General features: G+C 38.7%; 1 protein-coding gene across 1 annotated transcript; it reads left to right on the top strand.

Moving 5' to 3' along the window:
* Positions 1-94: 94 nt before the first annotated feature.
* NUDT21 (nudix hydrolase 21) lies at positions 95-21,912 on the top strand. Its single transcript, XM_053602146.1, has 7 exons — positions 95-378; positions 4,019-4,219; positions 6,140-6,203; positions 11,981-12,070; positions 17,949-18,024; positions 18,732-18,846; positions 21,630-21,912. Exons 1-7 carry the CDS (start codon positions 263-265, stop codon positions 21,649-21,651), a joined length of 684 nt encoding a protein of 227 aa, XP_053458121.1. The 5' UTR covers positions 95-262; the 3' UTR covers positions 21,652-21,912.
* Positions 21,913-24,072: the final 2,160 nt, after the last annotated feature.

The following is a 24,072-nucleotide window of genomic DNA, read 5'->3' as shown; positions in this document are numbered from 1 at the left end:
GAGGCGGGACTTATGCCTGGTTTACCAGTGAAAGCTTCCGATATTGTAGTCATCTGCGTTTGGTCCGACCGGGCGCTGCCTCTCTACTTCCTGCCGCCAGCGGCTGCGGACGCACTTCCGGCGTGCGTACGCCTCCTCTTGCGCGCTCCTGTTAATGGCGGGCGGCAGCTGCTAAGCGGGTCGCAGATAACCGCTGCCCTCACAGAGAAAGTCTTCCCTGCTTCCCACTGTCTGCTCGCCGCCAGTGCCAGAGGTCTCCAGCATGTCTGTGGTGCCGCCCAATCGCTCGCAGACCGGCTGGCCCCGGGGGGTCAATCAGTTTGGCAACAAGTACATCCAGCAGACCAAGCCCCTCACCCTGGAGCGCACCATCAACCTGTAAGTGCAGCGCGGCCCTCGCCCTCGTTTTTCGCTTGCATCCCTCTATTCGTAAGCTAAAGAGTCTAATTTTTCCAGCAGGCTCCATGCCTCCTCCCCACCCCCGCTCCGGCTCGCGGATGCGCACCTGCCTTGCTCCCACGGGCTCTTTTCTCGTTCTCCAACCCTGAGGCATTAGAGCCCTACTTGAACGTGTTAGATTCCTTTAGAGGACCCGTTCCCATTCTCTTGTCATTCTTCTTTAGTCATTATGGGTAAAATCGAAGTTGAACTTGGTTTTTTTTCCCCACCTCTCCAGAGATAACCAATTTCAAATGTGGTTTTTATCCTTCCATTTCAGTGCTTACGCTTTCACATTCACTTGTGTTATTGCTTTATGTGTTCTTATTTAATACGAATGTTATGATGTAGTGTCATTTTTGGAGTTTTTACTTCTAACAGCTTTCAAGATCTAATTCTATAATGCGTAGGTATCTTTTTTTACCTTTCAAGTGCTATAAATACCTCACGTTTTATTTATCTGCCCAGGGCTGTCTGTCCTGCCTGATGCATTCACCTGTCTTCTCTGCAGCAGCTAAGGTATCCCAGGCACCAGTACGCCCCCACCTTGGGATTGTAGATGCTGTTATGGCTGGGCTTTCGGGCTGGAGGGAACAAGGATGTTGACCCAGAGGACCCATTATGGGTTGTTTTATTTTTCAACAACTTTAGTTTAAGTACTTAAGATCCATTGCATTTCAAAGGCACGCTCAGAAATCATATTCGCTGTAGCAGACAGGCGTTCGGGGTGTGTCTTGCTCAAGAAGTTGTGTGCTTTTTATCGCTGCTGAGAGTGTTTTTGAAACAGTGTGGTTGCTCAGCCTGATGGTGAAAAGTGGCCAGTTGATGCCAGTGTTAGCAAAGTGCAGAAATTTGCTTTTACTGGTTTTGGATATTACACTTTAGGTGTTTTACATTCAAATAAATGAACTTTTCCTCCCAGAAAAACTAAAAACGATTTGAAATTGGAAAGGTGGTTCTTACCATTGTTGTTTTATTTTGCAAAACGGGTGCTAGCAGGCTTGGAAATTTAGATAATAGGAGTGTTGGTTTTATAAAACATAGCATTAGTTGATATATATATGCAAATTAATTTCTGTAGCTGTTATGTTTACATAATAGCATTTTAATTTTATGTCACCTGTAAAAAAATCCTCATAAGATTCCAATCAAGTGGAAAAGGCAAATATTTTCCTTTTAAAAAGCTTCTGGGGCGGCACCTGTGGCTCAGTCGGTAAGGCGCCGGCCCCATATACTGAGGGTGGCGGGTTCAAACCCGGCCCCAGCCGAACAGCAACAACAACAACAAAAAATACCCGGGCGTTGTGGCGGGCGCCTGTAGTCCCAGCTACTCGGGAGGCTGAGGCAAGAGAATCACTTAAGCCCAGGAGTTGGAGGTTGCTGTGAGCTGTGTGATGCCATGGCACTCTACCAAGGGCCATAAAGTGAAACTCGGTCTCTACAAAAAAAAATAATAAATAAAAAAATAAAAAGCTTCTGGATTACCACCAGCACTGGATTACCACCACTGGATTAATTTGCATAGCCATTATGTACAATTAACTTGTTGAAATAGTTATGCTTTCAGTAAAATGTTTTAATCTTTGCTGTATTAAAGTTATGGGTTGATTTACAGTACATTTCCTATTCTGTATAAATACAGTATTTAGAAATAATCATTGTGTTGTGAACTTCATTTTATCTGAGCAATGATCTATTAAATTGAAAACAAATCCTCTCCCTCCCAATATATTTTCTTTTAAGAAATACTGCATGAATACCTACTTTGTCTTAGGCACTGTGCAGTAATGCTAGGTATACAGTGGTGAGGGGGTAATATGTAGCCCCTGCCTTAGGAAGCTCATTGCATGATAATAATAATACCTGTGTAGGTCTGGGCTGGCACCCTGATTTCACAGCTGAAAATTCAGATATTTCAACTTGACATTTTTTTGATTTGGGAACTGGCTCTTGCAGTTGAGATATGTTTTGGCTATACTTAATTCTTTCCAACTCAGGTTGTGAGAACTGAATGTTAATATATGTAATAATAAAAATTGCCTTGCACATAGTGCTGCTGTGTGACATAACGGCTGCTGCTAAAAATGGAACAACATTGAGTCTACTGAGAAAGTTCTTTATAGTTTTTAAAGCATCTTGGATGGAAATGGTATATTATAGTTGTTTTAGAGCTGCACTGCTTCATTTATGTCTAGAATTTGGCGTCTAGAATTTTTAAAGTTTTAGCAGTCTTTATTCACCTTTCAAGAACAGCTGTGAATGGATTTAAATATATAGTCATTGACTGTTAACATTGAGAGCTTTTGGTAGAAAAGATACCTTGGTGTGGTGCCTGTGGCTCAAAGAGTAGGGTGCCGGCCGCATATACTGGAGGTGGCGGGTTCAAATCTGGCCCCAGTCAAAAACTGCAAAAAAAAAACAAAAAAAAAAACCTTGGAGATAGGCAAATATGGCCAAAGCATTCTTACAGGCTTATAAGGTTTAGAATCAAGGGTTTACTATATATATGTTTTTTAGTGGTCTTTAAAGAAAAATTTGATCTTTACTGGGCCACGATGAGAACTGAGACTTCCAGCAGTATGAGCCATGTTTTAAATTTTATAAAGGAAAAGAGGATGATCAAATTAGATATGGTGGGTAGAAGATACAAATGAAGAAAAGGGAAGAATAAGCATACTAAATAAAACTAATGTTAAAGGCTAAAAAGGAGTCCTAGCAGGTTTAGAGGAGGGGAAAAAAGAATGTAGATTTGATCTGAAAAGGAAAGACTTGTGGTGCCAGAAAAAATCTTAGGATAATTGGGAGAAATAGAAAATAACTAGAGGGATGTTGATGGAAAGTAGTGGCTTAGTTTATAGGAAGAAAAGAAGATCAGCCATTGTAGCCATAATCAATTTATTTTTATTTATTTATTTTTTGAGACAGAGTCTCCTTTTGTCACCTTTGGTAGAATGCACTGGTGTCATAGCTCACAGTAACCTCAAACTCTTGCCTCAGCCGCCCAAGTAGCTGGGACTATAGGTGCCCACCATAAAACCCAGCTATTTTGTAGAGATGGGGTCTCTAGCTTAGGCTGGTCTCAAACTCCTGAGCTCAGGTGATCCCTCCTCTGCTTCCCAAAGTGCTAGGATTATAGGAGTGAGCCACCATGTTGCTGGGCCCATAATCAATAACATTTTGATCACATTAGTAGTCAAGGGAATCCAAGGGGACATTAGCAGGTTAGTGATATTAGAATAGCAGCCATGATCTAAAACCATAGGGTTACTGATATACAGATAACCACTTCTCTAAGAGTTTAAAGGCCTTAGTTGTTAATAGTGTTATCTACACTTGAAAATTAAAGTATGAAGTAGCAGCATCTGATGGAAGCTCTGGTTCTAGAGAATGGAGACCAGGATTCTAATCTCAGCCTTTTCATTAAATAGTTATGTAACTTTGTACAGATCTTTGTTTTTGAGTACAGCATATGTACTTTTTTTTTTTTAACCATGGTTTATTTATGCTATTATGGTTGGTATCTGTCATGGGAAATTATGATCTTCACTTCTCATGTTAGACATTTGCCTTTGGATCACAGGTACCCTCTTACCAATTATACTTTTGGTACAAAAGAGCCCCTCTATGAGAAGGACAGCTCTGTTGCAGCCAGATTTCAGCGCATGAGGGAGGAATTTGATAAAATTGGAATGAGGAGGACTGTAGAAGGGGTTCTGATTGTACATGAGCACCGTCTACCCCATGTGTTACTGCTACAGCTGGGAACAACTTTCTTCAAATTGTAAGTGTTGTTATAAATTAACAGCAGACAGCTTTTAATAGGATTGCTGTTTATGTAGCTTTGGAATATGGTTTTATTCAACAAACCCTGCTGTCAGTGGAGTCTTGGAAGAAAAAAAATCATGAGTAGTTTTTCTCCAGTGCAATCTCATTTATTTTCCTATCTACAGGCAGTTCCTGAGTTACGAATGAGATGGATTCTGTAGGTTTGTTCTTAAGTTGAATTTATATGTAAGTTGGAACAGGTACATTTACCTGTTACCTGTAATAGCCTCCTCCTCTGTTCATAAGTGTGAACCATACATCATTCGGATATTTATAATTTGGGGACTTAGCTAATAGCCTCAGTTTGTTAAGTGCCAGTTGTACATAAGTTAGATGTTTGTAACTTGGGGACTGCCTGTAGTGATCTTGCATGTTTCTATGTGTTGTTGGCGTTAATAAGTGAGCCCATGGAATAGATTAGTCCAGGATCAATGTCTGGATGTCGTTGTAGCATTGCTAAGAACAACTGATATTTCTTTCTTAGAATGAATGGTATTTCCTATTCTTAAAAAGACTTGTATTTTTATAGAATAACAGTTTAGTTTTATCATTAAAGTTCATACATCTCTCAGTAAACATTTGGTCTACAAATATTTGACCAGATTATACCAAAAAGAAAGGTTTCAAATGCTTACAATTGAAATTCTTGAAAAATATTCCATTTCTCAGGTCTAAAGAATGTACCTATTTGCCATGTATAATGCACTCGTGTGTATAATGCACATCCATGTTTTTGGCCCAAACTTTCAGGGGGAAAAAAAAACCTTTCATTTTAATTTTTTAATTCAAATTTTTATTTGTTTATGTTTGATACTAGTTTTTGCATTATAAAGGAATTTTAGAATTTTTTAAACATGTAGCACAAGAAATTTTATGTAACAAATAATTACAAGACATAAGAATGGATACAAGGTATGAGGGATTTACCAATAATTTTTGTGAAAATATTAGATAGATTGCTAGCTCCTATCTAAAATATATAAAGAGAGAAATAGGTTGCTCTTTTTGGCCAAAAATGCTTTTGTTGCAATTTCAATAAAATCAGTTACCATATTCCAGGGTATAATTTTGCATGTAGATATCATTATTGCTTTCTAGAGTTATACTTTTAATGCATATGTATAAATAAAAGAATTTAAATATGATACAGAATTAGTAATACCCATGTATAATGCACATCCTTATTTTTCCCTCAAAAATTTGGGCAAAAAGTGTACATTCTACATGGCAAAATACAGTAAGTAGTCTGTTGCTCTTTGGGGCGTTTCTAGACTCATTATCTTTTTTTTTTTAATCTCTTGGAGATAGAGTTATGCTTTGTTGCCCTTGGTAGAGTGTTGTGGTGTCACAGCAACCTCAAACTTTTGACTTAAGCAATTCTCTTGCCTCAGCCTCCCGAGTAGCTGGGACTATAGGCACCTGCCACAGTGTCCAGCTATTTTTTTAGAGTAGCTGGGACTATAGGCACCTGCCACAATGTCCAGCTATTTTTTTTAGAGACGGGATCTCTCTCTGGCTCAGGCTGGTCTCTAACTCAGGCAATCCACCCGCCTCCGTCTCCCAGCGCAAGGACAGACTCCATTATCATCAGAGAACTTCCAGAGAAGAGATTGGCGTGGACTTGTGGCCAGCAATTATGGTTATGTTTATACTGTGTTACATATTTTGCTTGTTTAAAACTAGTCTGGGGAATTGACACTGAATTCATCTTTCTAGCATATTCCTCCCCTTCCCTTTGACACCTATTTTGATTCCCTCTTTGTATGACACTGAAGTATGTTAATCATTTACTTGATAGAAATAACAATTATTGTATTCTTCCTGTTATCCTTCAATTGTGTTAAGTTGAAAGCTGAAATTCTTAACCTTTGTACAGACCTGGTGGTGAACTTAACCCAGGAGAAGATGAAGTTGAAGGACTAAAACGCTTAATGACAGAGGTATTTTTCTGTTTAACCAATTTGACAGTTTTATTGCTCATCTGAGTACCATCAGCTTAATAGATTATTAGGCTTTTTATAACTTCTAAAAAGGATAAGTTTATTTTGAATATTTGAATACAACTTTAACCCCAGGATGTTAGTATAGTGTTTATTTTCTACAAGTTGAACTTAATTTATCTTAACATTTTTTAAATTGAAATGTCTAACAGTAGCAGGCAAAAATCATTTATTGAATACTTACTATGCTAGACAGACAGTATTTTAAGTGCTTTACATGCAGTAATTTTTTTAAATCACAACTCTAGGGAGTAGATATTAAGTTTAAATAACTTGTATAGTTAGTGTGTCATGGAACTGCTGATTTGAATGAATATAGGTAGTTTTGTTCTAGAATGGGCATCTGTAGAATTTTGATGAAAGATCTTATATGTTTATTTTCATTTTTGCAAGTATCTTTGAGACTTTGTTCAAATTAAGTTACCTTCCAATATCTGCCTTTGAAGACTTAGGACCAAATGCATAAATATTAGAAGATTTTTAGGTTGTAAATTGTGTTTGTTATTAAATAGTTTTATTTTTTAACATGCAGTCTCCCTTAATTACAAAACTAAAACATGCTCTGCAAAAACATTGACAAAACTAGAAAAGCAGAGGAGAAACAAAGCTAAAATCACCTGTAATTCTACTACCGTTGACCTAATGGTTTGTCCTTGTATTTTTTAAAAATGCATTGTAACTCTTAAAAAACTGCTTGCTTGTCTTCACTCTTTTTCAAGACCCCACCAAAAAATATAGTAAAGGGTTATCTTTAAAATGATGTAAGTTCAGTAGGATTGAGGGAGTTCAGAATGAGGCAGTAGCAAGAAAAAAACATTGGAAGCTATAAAACAGATGGGAAGATTATAACTGACTTAGCAAAAGCCTTAGCATTACAGGAAGACAGTCCAGAATCTAGCACTGTATACCAGAAAGGCTGAAAAATTGGAGGTGCTAGGTACTTATGAAAGTGGGGGCATGCATGAGCTGAGAACTCGACTGGCTCAAACTCTGTATAGGATGTCTTTATACAGGTTGGGTATCGTTTATCCAGAGTGCTTGGGGCCTGAAGTGTTTGTATTTTGGAATATTTGCATTATACTTACTGTTTCATTATCCTAAATCCAAAATTCAAAATGCTGCAATGAGCATTGCTTTTGAGCATCATGTGGGTGCTCAAGAAGTTTCAGATTTGGGGTTTTCGGCCTATGTCCCTAGGTTGTCTTCCCCTCTCTAGTTAGGCAAAGACTGGCTAGTGATTGATCTTCTGTAGTGAGGGAATCAGAACACCTAGCAGTGAAAAAGTTAAGGGATATAAGGAAAGTAAGTGAAAGTTTCCATCCTGCGTCCTAAATAGTAAGACTTCTCTCTTTTTTTTTTTTTTTTTTTTTAAGAGGCAGGATCTCACTCTGTTGCCCAGGCTGGAATGCAGTTTTATGATCATGGCTCCCTCTGGCCTCAAACTCTGTGCTCCAGCAATCTTCTTACCTAAGCCTCCTGAGAAATGGGGACTACAGACATGTGCTACCTACTCTCTGCTATTTTTTAAATTGAGGTCTTTTTTGGGTAGAGACAGGGTTTTGCTATGTTACCCAGGCTAGTCTTGAACTCCTGGGTCAAACAATCCTACCTTGGCCTCCCAAGATGCTGGGATTATAGGCATTGGCCACTGTGCTTGGGTGAGACTCATAGACTTTTACTAGGCTGACAAAATGTTTCTGCAGAAAATGACAAGTCCCAGAGAAACTTTGGATGATGCTATTTGGGAGGTGTCTTGAGTCCATTTAATGTTGCTATAACAGAACACCTGAGGCTGGGTAGTTTATGAAGAAAGCAGTTTTATTTCGCTTACAATTCTGGTGGCTGGAAAGTTCAAGATTGGGCAGCTGCGTCTGGTAAAGGCCTTATCTTTCTGTTCATGGCAGAAAGTGGAATGAGCTGGCTTGTGTGTAGAGATCATGTGGCAAGAGAGGAAGCCAACTCTTTAACAACCGTGTTCTCCAGGGAGGTTATTAATGAGTTCATGAGAGAGCTTTTCCTATGATCCAAACACCTCCCCCTAAGCTCCACCTCCCAACACTGCCACATTGGGAATCAAATGTCATTGTGAGTTTTGGTGGAGATAAACTACATTTAACCATAGCAGGAGTCTTCCTAAAGAAATAGCATAGCCCTGTAGCTCTTGCACACAGAAGTGACAATTAAGCATCTTACTGCCTCACCCTTAATTGTGAGCAGATAACCAAGTATCACCAGGCTTTTGGAGAAAGCTTCTTAACATGAAAGAAATCAGAAACAGCAAAAGGAACTCAACAGGAACAGAAATTCAACCATTTACAAAACTATGATTATTTTTGGTGTAATAAGAGGAAATTAGCCAACAGAAACCTCACGAGTATTTTTTTTTTTTTTTTGAGACAGAGTCTCACTGTATTGCCCTTGGTAGAGTGCTGTGGCATCACAGATCACAGCAACGTCAAACTTTTGGGCTTAAGCAATGCTGTTGCCTCAGCCTACCAAGTAGCTGGGACTACAGGTGCCCACCACAATGCCCGGCTATTTTTTGTTGCAGTTGTCATTGTTGGTTAGCTGGCCCAGGCTGGGTTCGAACCCGCCAGCTTTGGTGCATGTGGCCAGTGCTGTAACCACTATGCTAAGGATGCTGAGCCAAAAAAAAAAACCTCATGAGTATTAAAAGAGTTGGGAAAAATTAAAAACTCAGTTGATGATTAAAAGATAGTTTTATCAGAAAGTATAATGAAAAGATAAGAAAATAGAATTTTGGTAAGAAGAGATAAAATTAGTGGATTATTCTAGAAGGACCAACATAAATTATAGATAAATAGAAAAAAATAATAATTAGCAAAGCATAATTAAAGAAAAGTTCCCAATCCAAAGGGCAAATTTTGAAATTGAAAAGACCTACTGGTCTGTTCTCTATGATGAATGTTTAAAAATCTATGCTAAGTCATCATCATTGTGAAATTGGAGAGGGCAGTAAACAGGTTAAATATAAAGCATCCGAATTAGAAATGGCATTAGACTATACAGAAATAATGCTGGAAGCTAAATAGTCATGGAATATGTCTTTATAATTCTGGGAGAATATGACTTCTGTCATAGAATTTTCTGTCCATGAAACTGTACATCAATTGTGTAGATAAAAAAAAATGAAAAAAGGTTGTGTTGGTAAAATAAAGTTATTTCCAGACATGTGGAGTTCCAAAAAATAACTTTTTTTATACCTTTTCTCAGAAAGTTACTAGAGGGTGTTCACCACTAAACTAAAAAAGTAAAGTAAGAAAGAAGATGTATAATTCACAATGTGAGGATCTAACAACAGAGAGGCTAAGAGAAGCACTTACACTCCAGCTGTGAAGCAGGGCCGAGAGCATCTAATCTAGTACAGGTTGCAACTAGCTGATAGCAAACTGTCGTAGAAAAAAAATGAAATTGACAGAAGAGTTGATGTTAAGTTGAGAAGAAATTTAAGTTCTCATGGAGACCAGGAATGAATTTGGTAATAACAAAGAAAATGAAACAGTTATTAACTCTAAAGAAAAGAATAGTAATGTAAATAAGGAAATGTAATTATAGTTTACTGGTCACTCTGTTGTGCCTGATTTAACCAACTCATATTAAATCAACTGAATACTGACTTAATCAGATATTGATGTTAGGAGGGAAGTAAAAGAAAAAGTATAAATAGGGGTTGTGGTTTTAATATTTAAATTCTTACCCACAGTAGAGTGTGATAATAGGGTTTCTTTTTGGATTGTAAAAATGAAAAGTAATCAAGAAATGATCATAAAAGAATGTTTTAAAAAATGTAACTTTACACTGGCGAAGCCTGACCCAGGTGATCACGGTTAACATCAGCAGTAAGTTCAATTGATAGCATGTAGCCTTGATAGGAAGTGATGGGAACGGCACTTTACCTCTCTAGTTTTCTTCCCAAAAGTCCATAACCTCAGTGTAACAGAGGGACATTGAACAAAATATTTGACCCGTATTCCTCAAAACTGTTGTGATCATAAAAAGTAAGGAAAATGTGAGAAACTGTCATAGTCTAGAGGAGCCTTAGAAAAGGAATGATGACTGAATGTAATGTGGTATCTTAGGTGGGATCGTGGACTGGAAAAGAACATAGGTAAAAATTAAAGATATCTGATTTAAAGTATGGACTTTGGTAAATAATTGCATTATTAGTATTGGTTGATTAGTTGTAACAAATGTGCTTTACTACTGTAAGATGTTAACAGTAGGGGAAAGTGGATAATGGGGTATAGGAGATGTGTCTGTACCATCTTTGCATGGTACAAACAGATGTGTTTGTCTCATCTTTTTTTTTGAGACAGTCTCACTATGTCACCCTTGGTAGAGTGCTGTGGCATCACAGCTCACAGCAACCTTGGGCTTAAGCGATTCTCTTGCCTCAGCCTCCCAAGTATTTGGGACTACAGGCACCCACCACAATGCCTGGCTATTTTTTTGTTACTGTTGTCATTGTTTAGCAGGCCCTGGCTGGGTTCGAACCCACCAGCCCCAGTGCATGAGGCTGGTGTCCTAACCACTGAGCCATGGATGCTGAGCCCATCTTTGCAAATTTTTTGTAAATCAAAAACTATTCTACAATAGTTTATATATAAAAACTCTATACTACATGTATACTTTTTTTTTTTTTTTTTTTTTTGGTAGAGACAGAGTCTCACTTTATGGCCCTCAGTAGAGTGCTGTGGCATCGCACAGCTCACAGCAACCTCCAACTCCTGGGCTTAAGCGATTCTCTTGCCTCAGCCTCCTGAGTAGCTGGGACTACAGGCGCCCGCCACAACGCCCAGCTATTTTTTGGTTGCAGTTCAGCCGGGGCCGGGTTTGAACCCACCACCCTCGGTATATGGGGCTGGCGCGTTACCGACTGAGCCACAGGCGCCGCCCCTACATGTATACTTTTAAAAATAGAGGTATCGGGGAAAAAACAACCAAGAGCTGGAAGTTTATAGCTAGTGGGAATGGGAGAAACAGGACAAAGCACTGTTGCTTCTCATTATGTACCTCGTAGAATTATTTAAGTTTAATGTTAATTATACAGATTAATAAAAATGAAAATTGTGAATTTTGAACTTATTTCTATAATTTGGTTATGTAGGTAACTTATCAAAACTATAGTTAATTCTAGAAAATATTGTATGCTATTGGTTGATGTTAGATCACCTTTGGGTTCCATGTGTAGCAAAGGCATACCAGTGGATTTGTTGGTCCTATATAATTACATGTTGAAACTAGACTGCCAGTTTTGAAGGAATAGTATATGTCTTGGGCACAATAACAGACAATAATAAACAAGAATTCATAGGGTATCTATATGGAAGGCAGATTAGTCATGTGTCTTTTAGGAGTATTGCCAAGAATATAGGCAGTTTTCAGGTTACAAAAGAGGGTCTGTAGGTTTGTTCTTAAATTGAATTTGTATGTAAGTTGGAACAGTACATTTTACCTATTACCTGTAATAGCCTCCATTTGTAAGTGCAAGTTATACATCAGTTGGATATTTGTAACTTGGGGACTTAATATGATAGCTTCTGTTTGCAAGTGTGAGATGTACATAAGTTGGATGTTTGTAACTCAGAGACTTGTTCTCTTCACTGAAAAAGGATATCCATGAGTAAGTATATTTAGTTGTTTACTGTAAGTATGTTTAGTTGTTTATTGTTTACTATCTTATTTCTTTTTGATAGATACTGGGTCGTCAAGATGGAGTTCTTCAAGATTGGGTCATTGATGACTGCATTGGTAACTGGTGGAGACCAAATTTTGAACCTCCTCAGGTCAGTGTTCAGTTATCCTTGTTGGGTATTTGGGAAGCAGAAAACTGATGTAATTTCAGCCACTTTTGAAAAGATCAAAGTAGAATTTTACTTGAAATTTCCTTTTCTTCACTTATTTCTCATTAATTTAGATTACAAAATTAAAAAGCCAAGCACTTTTTAAAGCAAAATTTCAAACATATAGAAGTAGAGAGAATAATAAAAGTATATGAATCCCATTAGCTGTCATTTACCTTTAAAACTCACATTCAAACTTATTTCATCATCATCCCTTTCCTTCCAGGCCCCATTCTCCTGTTCCCACAATGAATTATTTTGAAGCAGATCCTAGATACCATTTCAATTATAATTTGTTTGAATTAAGATAGTCTCTTAAATCTCTTTTACATCTATAGGTTAATGACTTAGTTTTTTTCCCTATAATTTATTTGTTAATGAAAACAGGCTAAACGCTTTAGTATTTACATTGTTGATTGTATGCCCCCGTGGTCATTGAAAATGTAGCTCTTTCTCCTGTGTGTCTTACCAGAGGTTGGATTTCAGCTCAGCTAATCTGGGAGTGGCAGGTAACAAGGCTGGTCATGGTAGTATATTTTATCTGTTGCTTCATAACAAATTATGAAGATTTAGCAGCCTAAAACAACGGACCTTTGTCATCTCTGTTTCTCAGGGTCAGGGGTCTGGGGCTGCTCAGCAGGGTGGTTCTGACTTAAGGTTTCTCTTGAAATTGTCAGTGGGACTGAATCATAAGGCTGAACTGGGGCTAAGGATCTGATCCTAAGCTCACAAATGTGTTTGTTAGGGCCTTTTGACTGAAAACTTCAGGTTTGTTTATTTATTTTTTTTTAAGGTTTCAGTTTTTGCTGACTGTTGACCCAAGGGATGGGCAGCCTGTGGCCATGGAGCCACATGTGGCTTCTAGATGCTTGAGTGTAGTTTTTTGACCGAGTCCAAATATTGAATTTTGGATTTGATCAGGGGGCCACACTTGGGGATCTGGAGGGCATAGGTTCTGGCAAACAGCCTTATGACCCAGTCTTGGCATTGGCATACCATCAGTTCTACTGTGTGCTGTTGAACACAGAAGTCCACCCTGGTACATTGTGAGGAGGGGCTGTACAAAGATGTGGATATCAGGAGACAGGAATCATTGGAATTAATCTTGGAGGCAGTCTATTGTTGGTGGTTCCATTAGGAAGGTGATGATATTTGGTTGTTTCTTTTTGTAATGTAAGCTTATTGGTAACAATTTCCTGGATCTGTGACTTCATTGGGATTATGATCCTTATATAAAGAAAAACTTCTCTGATCAACTCAGATTATCCTGAAGTATATAGTTTGTGAAAGAACAGTTGCTGCTTTTTTAGTGCCAGTTTTCAGGAGAGTGAGTTAATTCCTTAGCATCTACCAAAGTCTTGACCTCCTGAGGTGATTGATCCCAGGAGGCAGCAGAGTGCTGGGAAGGGGACACCACCTGTGGGCAGCACTTAGATTAATCATAAGGTCTGTCAGGAGCCATCTGGGATGCACCTTTGAAGGGCAGGTATTCCTATCCTTCCTTGGGTGAAGGTTGCATTATAACTCCTTGTACTTTCATGTTGAGTCTGAGCACTTGTTGAGACTTTTCAGGCTTTAGAAAAACTTGGACACAGAAAAGCAGAGTGGAACAGTGGCAACAAGCAGGAAACTTCTCTTTCCTTTCCTTCCTTCCCCTTTCCTCCCCTCCCCTTCCCTCTTTCTTTCCTTCTTTTTTTTTTTTTTTAACATAAAGATTGACTCAACAGGGAACTTTCTGATACTCTTCAAACCCAGCTGCTCTGAAATCTGAGGTGAGATAAGTTGCCCTGTGGTGTGAGGCACATGTAAAAAACAAACTTTCTAGCTTCTTTGCATAATTGGATATTCCATGACAGGCATTGCATGGATATCAGCCAAGCAGATCATTCTGTTCTCTTCTGACTCCCTTTTATATCAGAGGGATAGGAAGATGAGGGTTTATGGAACCTGGTGCTAGTGTTCACTACCTGACAATTTCCATGAGCACATCTGTGTCTTGGCTTTAAGAAAGTACAATTTTGCGGGCGGCGCCTGTGGCTCAGTGAGTAGGGCGCCGGCCCCATATACCAAGGGTGGCGGGTTCAAACCCGGCCCCGGCCAAACTGCAACAAAAAAATAGCTGGGCATTGTGTTGGGACCTGTAGTCTCAGCTACTTGGGAGGCTGAGGCAAGAGAATGGCCTAAGCCCTGGAGCTGGTGGTGAGCTATGATGCCATGGCACTCTACCGAGGGCAACAAAATGAGACTGTCTCTCCACAAAAAAAAAAAAAAAAAAAGAAAGAAAATACAATTCTGGGCTGGGTGCGGTGGCTCATGCCTATAGTCCTAGCACTCTGAGAGGCTCAGGTGGGTAGACTGCTTGAGCTCAAGAGTTCAAGACAACCCTGAGCAAGAGTGAGACCCCCGTCTATACTAAAAATAGAAAAACTAGCTGGGCATTATGGCAAGTGCTTGTAGTCCCAGCTATTGGGAGTCTTAGGCAAGAGGATCTCTTGACCCCAAGAGACTGAGGTTGCTGTGAACTTATTATGATGACACCATGGCACTCTATCCAGGGCAAGAGAGTGAGACTCTCTGTCTCAAACAAACAAAAAATACAATTTCTTATAGAAATAGTGAAGTTGAAGTTCTTGGTTCAAAGATACACAGAAAATTATTCTAAACTTTTTTTGTTTTCTTGAACATTGCTTGATCTAACTGGAAAATGCTCAGTAATAACCCCAAAAATTCCAGACTACTTCATCTTTCCTACCGCTGTCCTAGGACAGTTCTCTTAGTTCACTGAAAGCTAGAGTTGGCTCTGGTAGTATCAGGTTATAAGGGTTGTGTGTTTATTTAGTAAACCTGTTGTTGAGTATTAGTTAAGAGTCAGTGGGCAAAGAAAACAACATTATCTACCTATTTCGATCTTTTTGAATAAAGAGCAATTGGCTAGAACATGAAGAACAGGACTGGAGAAGAAGGGCTAAAAAAAGCAGGAACATGTAGGCTTGAGTAGAAGAAAACTGATATGATGTCACTTACTTTGGTCATGGTTTGGGAACTTTTGTTGTATGTGAACCATAGGTCTCTTAGCCTGTGCTATTCAACCCACTTCTCACCTTTTCTTTGCTGCTGCTAATGTCTATTTTTTTTTTTTTTTATTGTTGGGGATTCATTGAGGGTACAATAAGCCAGGTTACACTGATTGCAATTGTTAGGTAAAGTCCCTCTTGCAATCATGTCTTGCCCCCATAAAGTGTGACACACACCAAGGCCCCACCCCCCTCCCTTCTTCCCTCTTTCTGCTTTCCCCCCCATAACCTTAATTGTCATTAATTGTCCTCATATCAAAATTGAGTACATAGGATTCATGCTTCTCCATTCTTATGATGCTTTATTAAGAATAATGTCTTCCACGTCCATCCAGGTTAATATGAAGGATGTAAAATCTCCATTTTTTTTAATGGCTGAATAGTATTCCATGGTATACATATACCACAGCTTGTTAATCCATTCCTGGGTTGGTGGGCATTTAGGCTGTTTCCACATTTTGGCGATTGTAAATTGAGCTGCAATAAACAGTCTAGTACAAGTGTCCTTATGATAAAAGGATTTTTTTCCTTCTGGGCAATTGCAACAGCAACAAAAATAAACAAATGGGACTTCATTAAACTGAAAAGTTTCTGTACAGCTAAGGAGACAATAACCAAAGCAAAGAGACAACCTACACAATGGGAAAGGATATTTGCATATTTTCAATCAGACAAAAGCTTGATAACTAGGATCTATAGAGATCTCAAATTAAATCCACATGAAAAAAGCGAACAATCCCATATATCAATGGGCAAGAGACATGAATAGAACTTTCTCTAAAGACGACAGACGAATGGCTAACAAACACATGAAAAAATGTTCATCATCTCTATATATTAGAGAAATGCAAATCAAAACAACCCTGAGATATCATCTAACCCCAGTGAGAATGGCCCATATCACAAAATCTCAAAACTGCAGATGCTGGCGTGGATGTGGAGAGAAGGGCACACTTTTACACTGCTGGTGGGACTGCACGCTAGTACAACCTTTCTGGAAGGAAGTATGGAGAAACCTCAAAGCACTCAAGCTAGACCTCCCATTTGATCCTGCTAATGTCTATTTTTATGATAGTGCAGGTGACCTCCAAAGCCTGGAACAGTTACCTCAATTCATTGTACTCTAGGGATGACTCTGATATATAATTATTCTAACTGGAATACTGGTTAGGTGCCAATGAGTAACATAGTGTGAAATAACAGGCTTTTATGAATTCATAGGGAAAAGGTTCCATGGCTTGGCGCTTGTAGCACAGTGGTTATGGCAACAGCCATATAAACAGAAGTTGGTGGGTTCGAACCCAGCCCAGGGCCAGCTAACCAACAGTGACAACTGCAACAAGAAAATAGCTGGGCATTGTGGCAGGTGCCTGTAGTCCCAGCTACTGAGAGGCTGAGGCAAGAGAATTGCTTGAGCCCAAAAGTTTAAGGTTGCTATGAGCTGCAATGCCACCGCACTCTATGGAGGGCAACATATCAAAAAAAAAAGAGAGAAAGAAAAGGCTCCAGCAGCTCAGAGAGGTGCAGAGAGGTGCCTTTTCATTGACTGTGACAAAGCTTGCTATGCCTATTATGCCATGAATTCATGGGGAATAGGTTCCAGCCCTTTATGCTCCTGCTCGACTGGTTCTCTTGGTTCTCCTGTGTGTTATGCTGCACGCCTGGTAAGCCATGAATTCATGGGGAATAGGTTCCAAGAGCAACATAAGTTTTTATAATTAGATAAGAGTTGAAAAGATACAGTTGAATCTTGGCTTTACTCCTTAGCTGAGTAATCTTGGGAAAGATGCTTAGCCTCTCTTACCATAAGTTCCTGTCTAAATTTGGGATGGATAAGACTTCCTTTTGGCAGCCTCTACTTTTATCCCACTTTCCCCTTATATCTGTTTCTAGAGAGTTTTTAATTCCTTGGCCCGCAAAACAACTCCAAAAGCAAAAGTAGATTTCTGAGTGTATTGTGGAGAGATGTAGGAGAGGTTTTTGTAATATACAGTAGAATTTACAAAATCCCTATCTTAGACTTCTTTGTTCTCTGTCAAAGTGTTTCACGCTCAGATAGCAACTCCTCTCTCTAATACTCTCTATCTCTTTAAATTTTCTAAGTTCTTTTCTTTGTTTTATCAAGTAATGCAGCTTTGCCCAGCTGGCAAAACTCCACTGGGTCTTCTCATCTGGTCTTCCTGAAGCATGCACCATGGGGGCAGGGCTGGGTGGAGGGTGTTATAGGTAAGAGAGGAAAGGAGCAAGGAGTAACTTGTCAAATATCTCAGGCTATATTCAAACTTTTAAGAAAGCAAACATGTCCACATCACTATCCTAGAGTGTTTAACTTACTAAGTATATATTTTTTAAAACTTGTATTAAAAACACTTATTAAAATTAGACTTCATTGGTTGTAAGTTTCTCAAGCTATTAATCCTATGACTGGGTTTATCTTGAGTAGTCAATTTGTTTATTACTTGTTATTTTATATGTATTAAACCATTTATTTACTATTGCATCTGTTAGATACTAAGTCCTGGTAAAGAAGAGTAGAGTGTAATATTCTTCACCCAGCATTTTATGCTGTGTTGGGGAGTAAACGTATAAAGAAATAAAGTCATGTAATACATGTTACAATTATATTCAGGGTATGAGAACTTGGTCCCAGAGGGTTGACAATTGAATTTCACGTCTGAAATGGGAGTTGATAACTTAAGGGATGGTGGGTCTTGAAAACTACAAATTCTTGTCATTTGTTATTTTAGTATCCATATATTCCTGCACATATTACAAAGCCTAAGGAACATAAGAAGTTGTTTCTGGTTCAGCTTCAAGAGAAAGGTAAGTTATTTTGTTTTTGAAGGCAGTCTTCTAAAAACTTGTATAGAGTAATTTCAGGGATATCTCTGTGTTCTGAGTTCCTTGCAGTTTTGGATTTATATTTTGTAAAACTAAAAATACATACCATGTTTTTTAACATGGTATAACCTACTTTAACGTAACCTAGTTTCTCTCAAATGTGCCTGCCATGCTACAAAGAGAAAAATGAATTTAACTAGAGCCAAACTATGTACCTATACTATTTTTAATAATTGTTCAGCTACTAGCACTCTATATCACATTGCGATAAGCTCCTAAAACCTTTGAGACAGATTGGTTTAAAAAAAAAAGGCGGGGGGGAAATGTCATCTTTAGGCCTGTTGAACCCTAACAAGTTTTTATTCTGTTTTTTTTTTTTTTTTATAATTGTCTTATAATGGAATTCAAGATAAATTAAAACCCATGGCTATTCTTGGCTATTCTCTTCTCCCCTTTGTCCGAGGGCCAGCAGTTAATAAAGTTGGTTGTTAATAGAATGGATTTCTTTGGAGAATCATTTATTATGAGTCTGTGACTGAACGCTAGCTTAAAAGATACAACAAAGATGTATTAATGAGCATTATGTTTTAAAAGTTTATTACAAATGTAAAATTGGTGATTAAAAATGAAATGGAAGCAGTGATTATATAAGAAATTATAGAAAATGAATACTGTTTCATTTATTCTAGCCTTGTTTGCAGTCCCTAAAAATTACAAGTTGGTAGCTGCACCATTGTTTGAATTGTATGACAATGCACCAGGATATGGACCTATTATTTCTAGTCTCCCTCAGCTGTTGAGCAGGTATGGAAAGTTTAAACCATTTGTGGTTTATCCATCTAAATTGTCAGATTTGAAATACTCTGAGCTACTTGAGAAGATAATATTCACGCGTTTGGGTGTTTCAGGAAGCTAAGACAGTAGCTAGACTTTTAGGTCATGTGCAAGCCATAGGTTAAATATGACTGATTAAAAGTGTCCCCAAACTCTAAGCTGGAAAATGACATTCTGGTATTTGTGTGAGGTGGTATTTGCTCTTCCCCAAATATGATATCCTCCATAGTTAAGTAAAGTTGAAGTCTTTATTCAAAGAAAAGATAATAAAATAGTAGTCAACAGTATGTAAATGTGAGGGGAGTTGTCTATATAAAAATGTAGAGAATTAAATCTCTTGGTGTAATTTATTCTCCTTCCTTCCTTTTTGGAACTTATTATATTTGACCCAGATTGAGACATAGGGAATTAGGTCCTCAAATTTTTCTTGTGTGTGTGATAGAGTCTCACTCTGTTGGCCCTGGGTGGAAAGCCATGGCATCATCATAGCTCACAGCAATCTCAAACTCTTGGGCTCAAGTGATCCTCTTGCCTCAGCCTCACAAATAGCTGGAACTACAGGCTCCTGCCACAACGCCTGGTTATTCTTAGAGACGAGGTCTCACTCTGGATCAGGCTGGTCTCAAATTCGTGAGCTCAGGCAGTCCACCTGCCTCAGCCTCCAAGAGTGCTAGGATAACAGGCATGAGCCACTGTGCCTGGCCCCTAACACCCCAATTTTTACATGGAGTTCAGGTTTTTAGGCAGATAGAGGTGAGAAATTAAGTTTTTAAGAAGTGGACTTAATACTGGTTGAGGTCTTTAGAGCTAAACTTAGGAATTGTAGATAGTGTAGTGGCTCAAATGTGGATTATGGGTTTGAATCCCACCCTCAATACTTGCTGGGAGAGGGTGACCTTGGACAAACTATTATACCTTTTTGCCTATTTTTTCATCTGTAAATGGATATAATAGTCTCTATTCATAGGATTATGAGGACTAAGTAAAATAATGATATATACTGCTTAGAACAATGCTGGGCACCTGGGACATCCTTAGTGTTAGTTTAAAAATAATTCTAAGCTAGGCATGATGGCTTGTGCCTTTAATCCTGGCACTTCCTCCTTTAAGGAGGGAGGATCTCTTGAGGCCACGAGTTCCAGACCAGCCTGGGCAACATTGTAAGACACCCCCCACCCCCATCTCTACCAAAAAATAAAAAATTTAGCCAGGTTTAGTGGTATGTGCCTATAGTCCTAGCTACATAGGAGGTTGAGGTAGGAGGATTGGTTAAGCCTTGGAGTTTGAGGCTATATCGTGAGCTATGATCATGCCACTGCATTCTACCCTGGGTGACACAGCAAGACTCTGTCTCTCAAAAAGCCCCTCAGTCGGTAAGGCGCCGGCCCCATATACTGAGGGTGGCGGGTTCAAACCCGGCCCCGGCCAAACTGCAACCAAAAAATAGCCGGGTGTTGTGGCGGGCGCCTGTAGTCCCAGCTACTCGGGAGGCTGAGGCAAGAGAATCGCTTAAGCCCAGGAGTTGGAGGTTGCTGTGAGCTGTGTGAGGCCACAGCACTCTACAGAGGGCCATAAAGTGAGACTCTTGTCTCTACAAAAAAAAAAAAAAGCCCCCAAAATCAATTTCAGTAGTGATTCTGTCCTTTTAGGAAAGCTAGGTGAGTGTGAAATTGGTTTTGCTACTTTGTCACTAATCAAACTTTATCTTTTGCTGCTCTACTTTGGCCTCCTGACAGGTTATAAGTTGAAGTATAGTATGTGGGAAAAAGTCATAATATTGAATGAATAAAAGTTGAACATTCTTTCACTTATTTAGAGATGAGGTCTGACTTTGTCACATATGCTAAAGTGCAGTGTCATCATAGCTCACTGCAATATCACACTAGTGGGCTCAAGCAATCCTGCCTGAGCCGCCCAAGTAGCCACCATGCTTGGTTGTTTATTTTTTGTAGAGATTGGGTCGCACTATGTTGCTTGAGCTGGTCCTGAACTTCTGGCCTCAAGCAGTCCTGCCTTAGCCTCCCAAAATGCTAGGATTCCAAGTATGAGCTACTGCAAGTGGCCCATTTATTTAAATAATCTGTTAGGCTGGGTGGGTCGCTCATGCCTGTAATCCTAGCACTTGGGAGGCTGAGGTGGGTGGATTGCCTGAGCTCATAGGTTCGAGACCAGCCTGAGCCAGAGCAAAACCTCTCAAAAAATAACCGGGTGTTGTGGTGGGCGCCTCCCAGCTACTTGAGAGGCTGAGGCAAGAGAATCACTTGAGCCCAAAAGTATGAGGTTGCTGTGAGCTGTGATGCCAAGGTACTTACTGAGGGCAACAAAGTGAGACTCTGTCTCAAAATAAATAAATAAATAGATAGTTAGGTGCAGGAACTGTGTTGAGAGTTCAGAATGCAAGTTCCTACCTTCAAGGAACTTATTAATAGAAAATTAATCAAATTTATACTTATTGTTTTACTCTATGAATACTCAACAGCACTTTTTTAATGCATAACGTGTTTCTCTGGTGAGAGAAAATTGTCTTGTAGAAAATGCTGAAATGGGTGGCTCCTGTGGTTCAAAGGGGTAGGGCGCCGGCCCCATGTGCCAGAGGTGGTGGGTTCAAACCCAGCCCTGGCCAGAAACTGCAAAAAAAAAAAGGTTGAAATGTCGTGAGAGGGTAGAAACATTCAGATCAATTTCCTTATCAACTAAAGTACAAACTAAATAATACTGTTTCTAATAAAAGTATTGTTCTTTTTAAAATTCAGGTTCAATTTTATATACAACTGAATTTCTGCACAATAGAGAAGTAAAAGAAGCCGTCTCCATGAGCACAGCTATACACAGTCATAGAAGAATAAATGTGGTAGAAAAGTGTTTTGGTTTTATCTCTTTCCTGATCCCTAAATTGCTACCTACTTTCTATTGTTTGACTAGTAAAGATAACATGAAGAATTAGATCGTGGTATCAGCAAATGTGATGATGTTTATTTAGTTTTGGTTTTACCTATACTTTTTTGTACAATATTAAAGAAAATGGACTTCTTTCTATTTGTATTTTTTTTTATTTCTCATTAAACTTTTAAAATTCTTACAGGTGAGGATTGTTTTTGTTTTTAAGCTCCCTTAGGCTGGTGAATGCTAAGACACAACTTTCTTTGCAGGTTTAGGTCAGCCATGTTTATGAGACCCTCACTCCAGTACCATTCTTGGGCACATACTCCAGGACAGTGTTACAGTTCTTTGTGGTGAGGATCTTCCATTACTTATGGGTACTACATTTGTCTGATTGAGTCCAAGGCATAACTCCTGTACCAAATTTTATACTCTTAACAAGTTGTATTACAGAGAACTCCTAGTGTGTTAACTGACTGCTACATTTTATACCCAGGGTAGATAACTATAGTTAGTTCCCAAGTAACAGATCTTAAACATATGTGAACATTAAAATTGGCTAGGTCAGCAAAGCCATAGGAATTGGTATAAAAAGACTTGTCTGAGCTCATTTAGAGTTTCCCCCCCTACATTATTGGGGGCATTAATTATTTGTGTTATGGAATTTTGAACTCTTAAATTGAAAAGTTATTTCAATTGACTTGAATTAATATGCATAGAGATGAAATTTAGGATGTGACAAAAATATTTTGGAATAATCTGAATCAACTGAGATTTAGAAACAGGGTAGGGGCCAAATTTTGTTAGTCTAAGAGACAAATAACAGAAAACTTACTTAAAACGCTGCCAAAATCAGGTCAAATTTGGGGGAATAAATTGTAGGGCAAAGGAGTTTGCTGGCTGTGCCATGGTTATAATGGTTAAAGTATACTGTGTCTGCCTTATTATGGACTTGTTACTGTAGGCTTAATATAAATGAATCTGCAAGACATAATAACTTAATGAAAAGAGATTGGTTAAGTTTTTAATAGACAGAAATGAACTTTTGGTTATTTCTTATATTTTTATTATACTAATCATGGGGCTATTCTCCTGAATATTGGATGTTGTCAAAGGTATGTCATACTTACGAAAATCAGGCCAAGTGTGGCTGAGCAATTACATTTATAAACATTCAAGTTTATATACCCCATTTCCCCGAAAATAAGACCTACTTACAGGAAAGATAAGACGTCCCCTGAAAATAAGACCTAGCGCATCTTTGGGAGCACACCTTAAAATAAGACACTGTCTTATTTTCGGGGAAACAGGGTAGTTGGGGTCATATACTTTGCATGGTTGTGAAGTAGTGACTAACCATGCCATTGCTTTGCAGTAGGTGTACCTGTCTCCATAACCAAAATGATAAGTGATTTCCTTTAAAAAAGGCACTAGTTCAATGGCTAGCAGTTGTGTCTTCCTGGTTTACATTATCAAATTTCTAATTTAGTATAGTTTTACTGGTAAATTCTGAGTCTTTCAGCTAGTCCCTTAGATTGGGAAACAAGGCCTTCAGATTGGACGAAGGTAGAGATGGAGATGGGTTGATCCAGCAGCTCATCTTCCATGATTCCTTCTGGTAGGCGAGTGAAACGCTACAGTGACTACTTTTCAGATTTTTGCTCTTATAATTTGAGGAGGGTAGAGAGAACATGGACTTTTTCTTGGTGTGTCTTATAAAGTGTTGTCAGTAAGGAATGTTTGAGTTGAAGTGTCATCTGATTGAAGGCTACACATGTCTTTGTAACTTAAGTTTCAGCCTGGAAGTTCTTTGTCACTTCTTCCCAATATATAGTTAATGCTTGAGCCAGTCATCCATATACTGGGCCCAGGTGAGAAAAACCTTTGATTCAGGTTGGCTGGGTTACTGACCTGGGGATGTAAGAGATCTGGTTTTAAATGTAAAATTTGTAACACACAAACATAAATTTTTAATTTGCTCTGATCAGTTGTAGAGAGGATCCCAGTATTCTGTTTTAGGTTTCATAATTGAAGTAGAACCAGGAGGAATCAAATTTGGTATGTTTCTGCAGCATTAGAAGGGGGTGCAAGGGCACTGTTTAACACTAGTTAACATGTAAGTTCTTATCATGCTTTAGGAACTAACAAGTCTTAAATTGTGCATTCCAATTATCTACACAGTACTGAATAGTTTAAAATGATCTCTTGATTAATAGACCTGTATTTTTGAGTGCCTATTATGCTCCAGGCTTATCAACAGATGAAGGCCCTCTTTTGCACTGTATAACTACAAATATTCGTCTTATTTTTCTTGCA

Source organism: Nycticebus coucang, chromosome 2 (assembly GCF_027406575.1).
Source record: "Nycticebus coucang isolate mNycCou1 chromosome 2, mNycCou1.pri, whole genome shotgun sequence".
Taxonomy (NCBI): domain Eukaryota; kingdom Metazoa; phylum Chordata; class Mammalia; order Primates; family Lorisidae; genus Nycticebus; species Nycticebus coucang.
The sequence above is the reverse complement of the archived record's forward strand: the minus strand, read 5'-3'. Positions and strand labels throughout refer to the sequence as shown.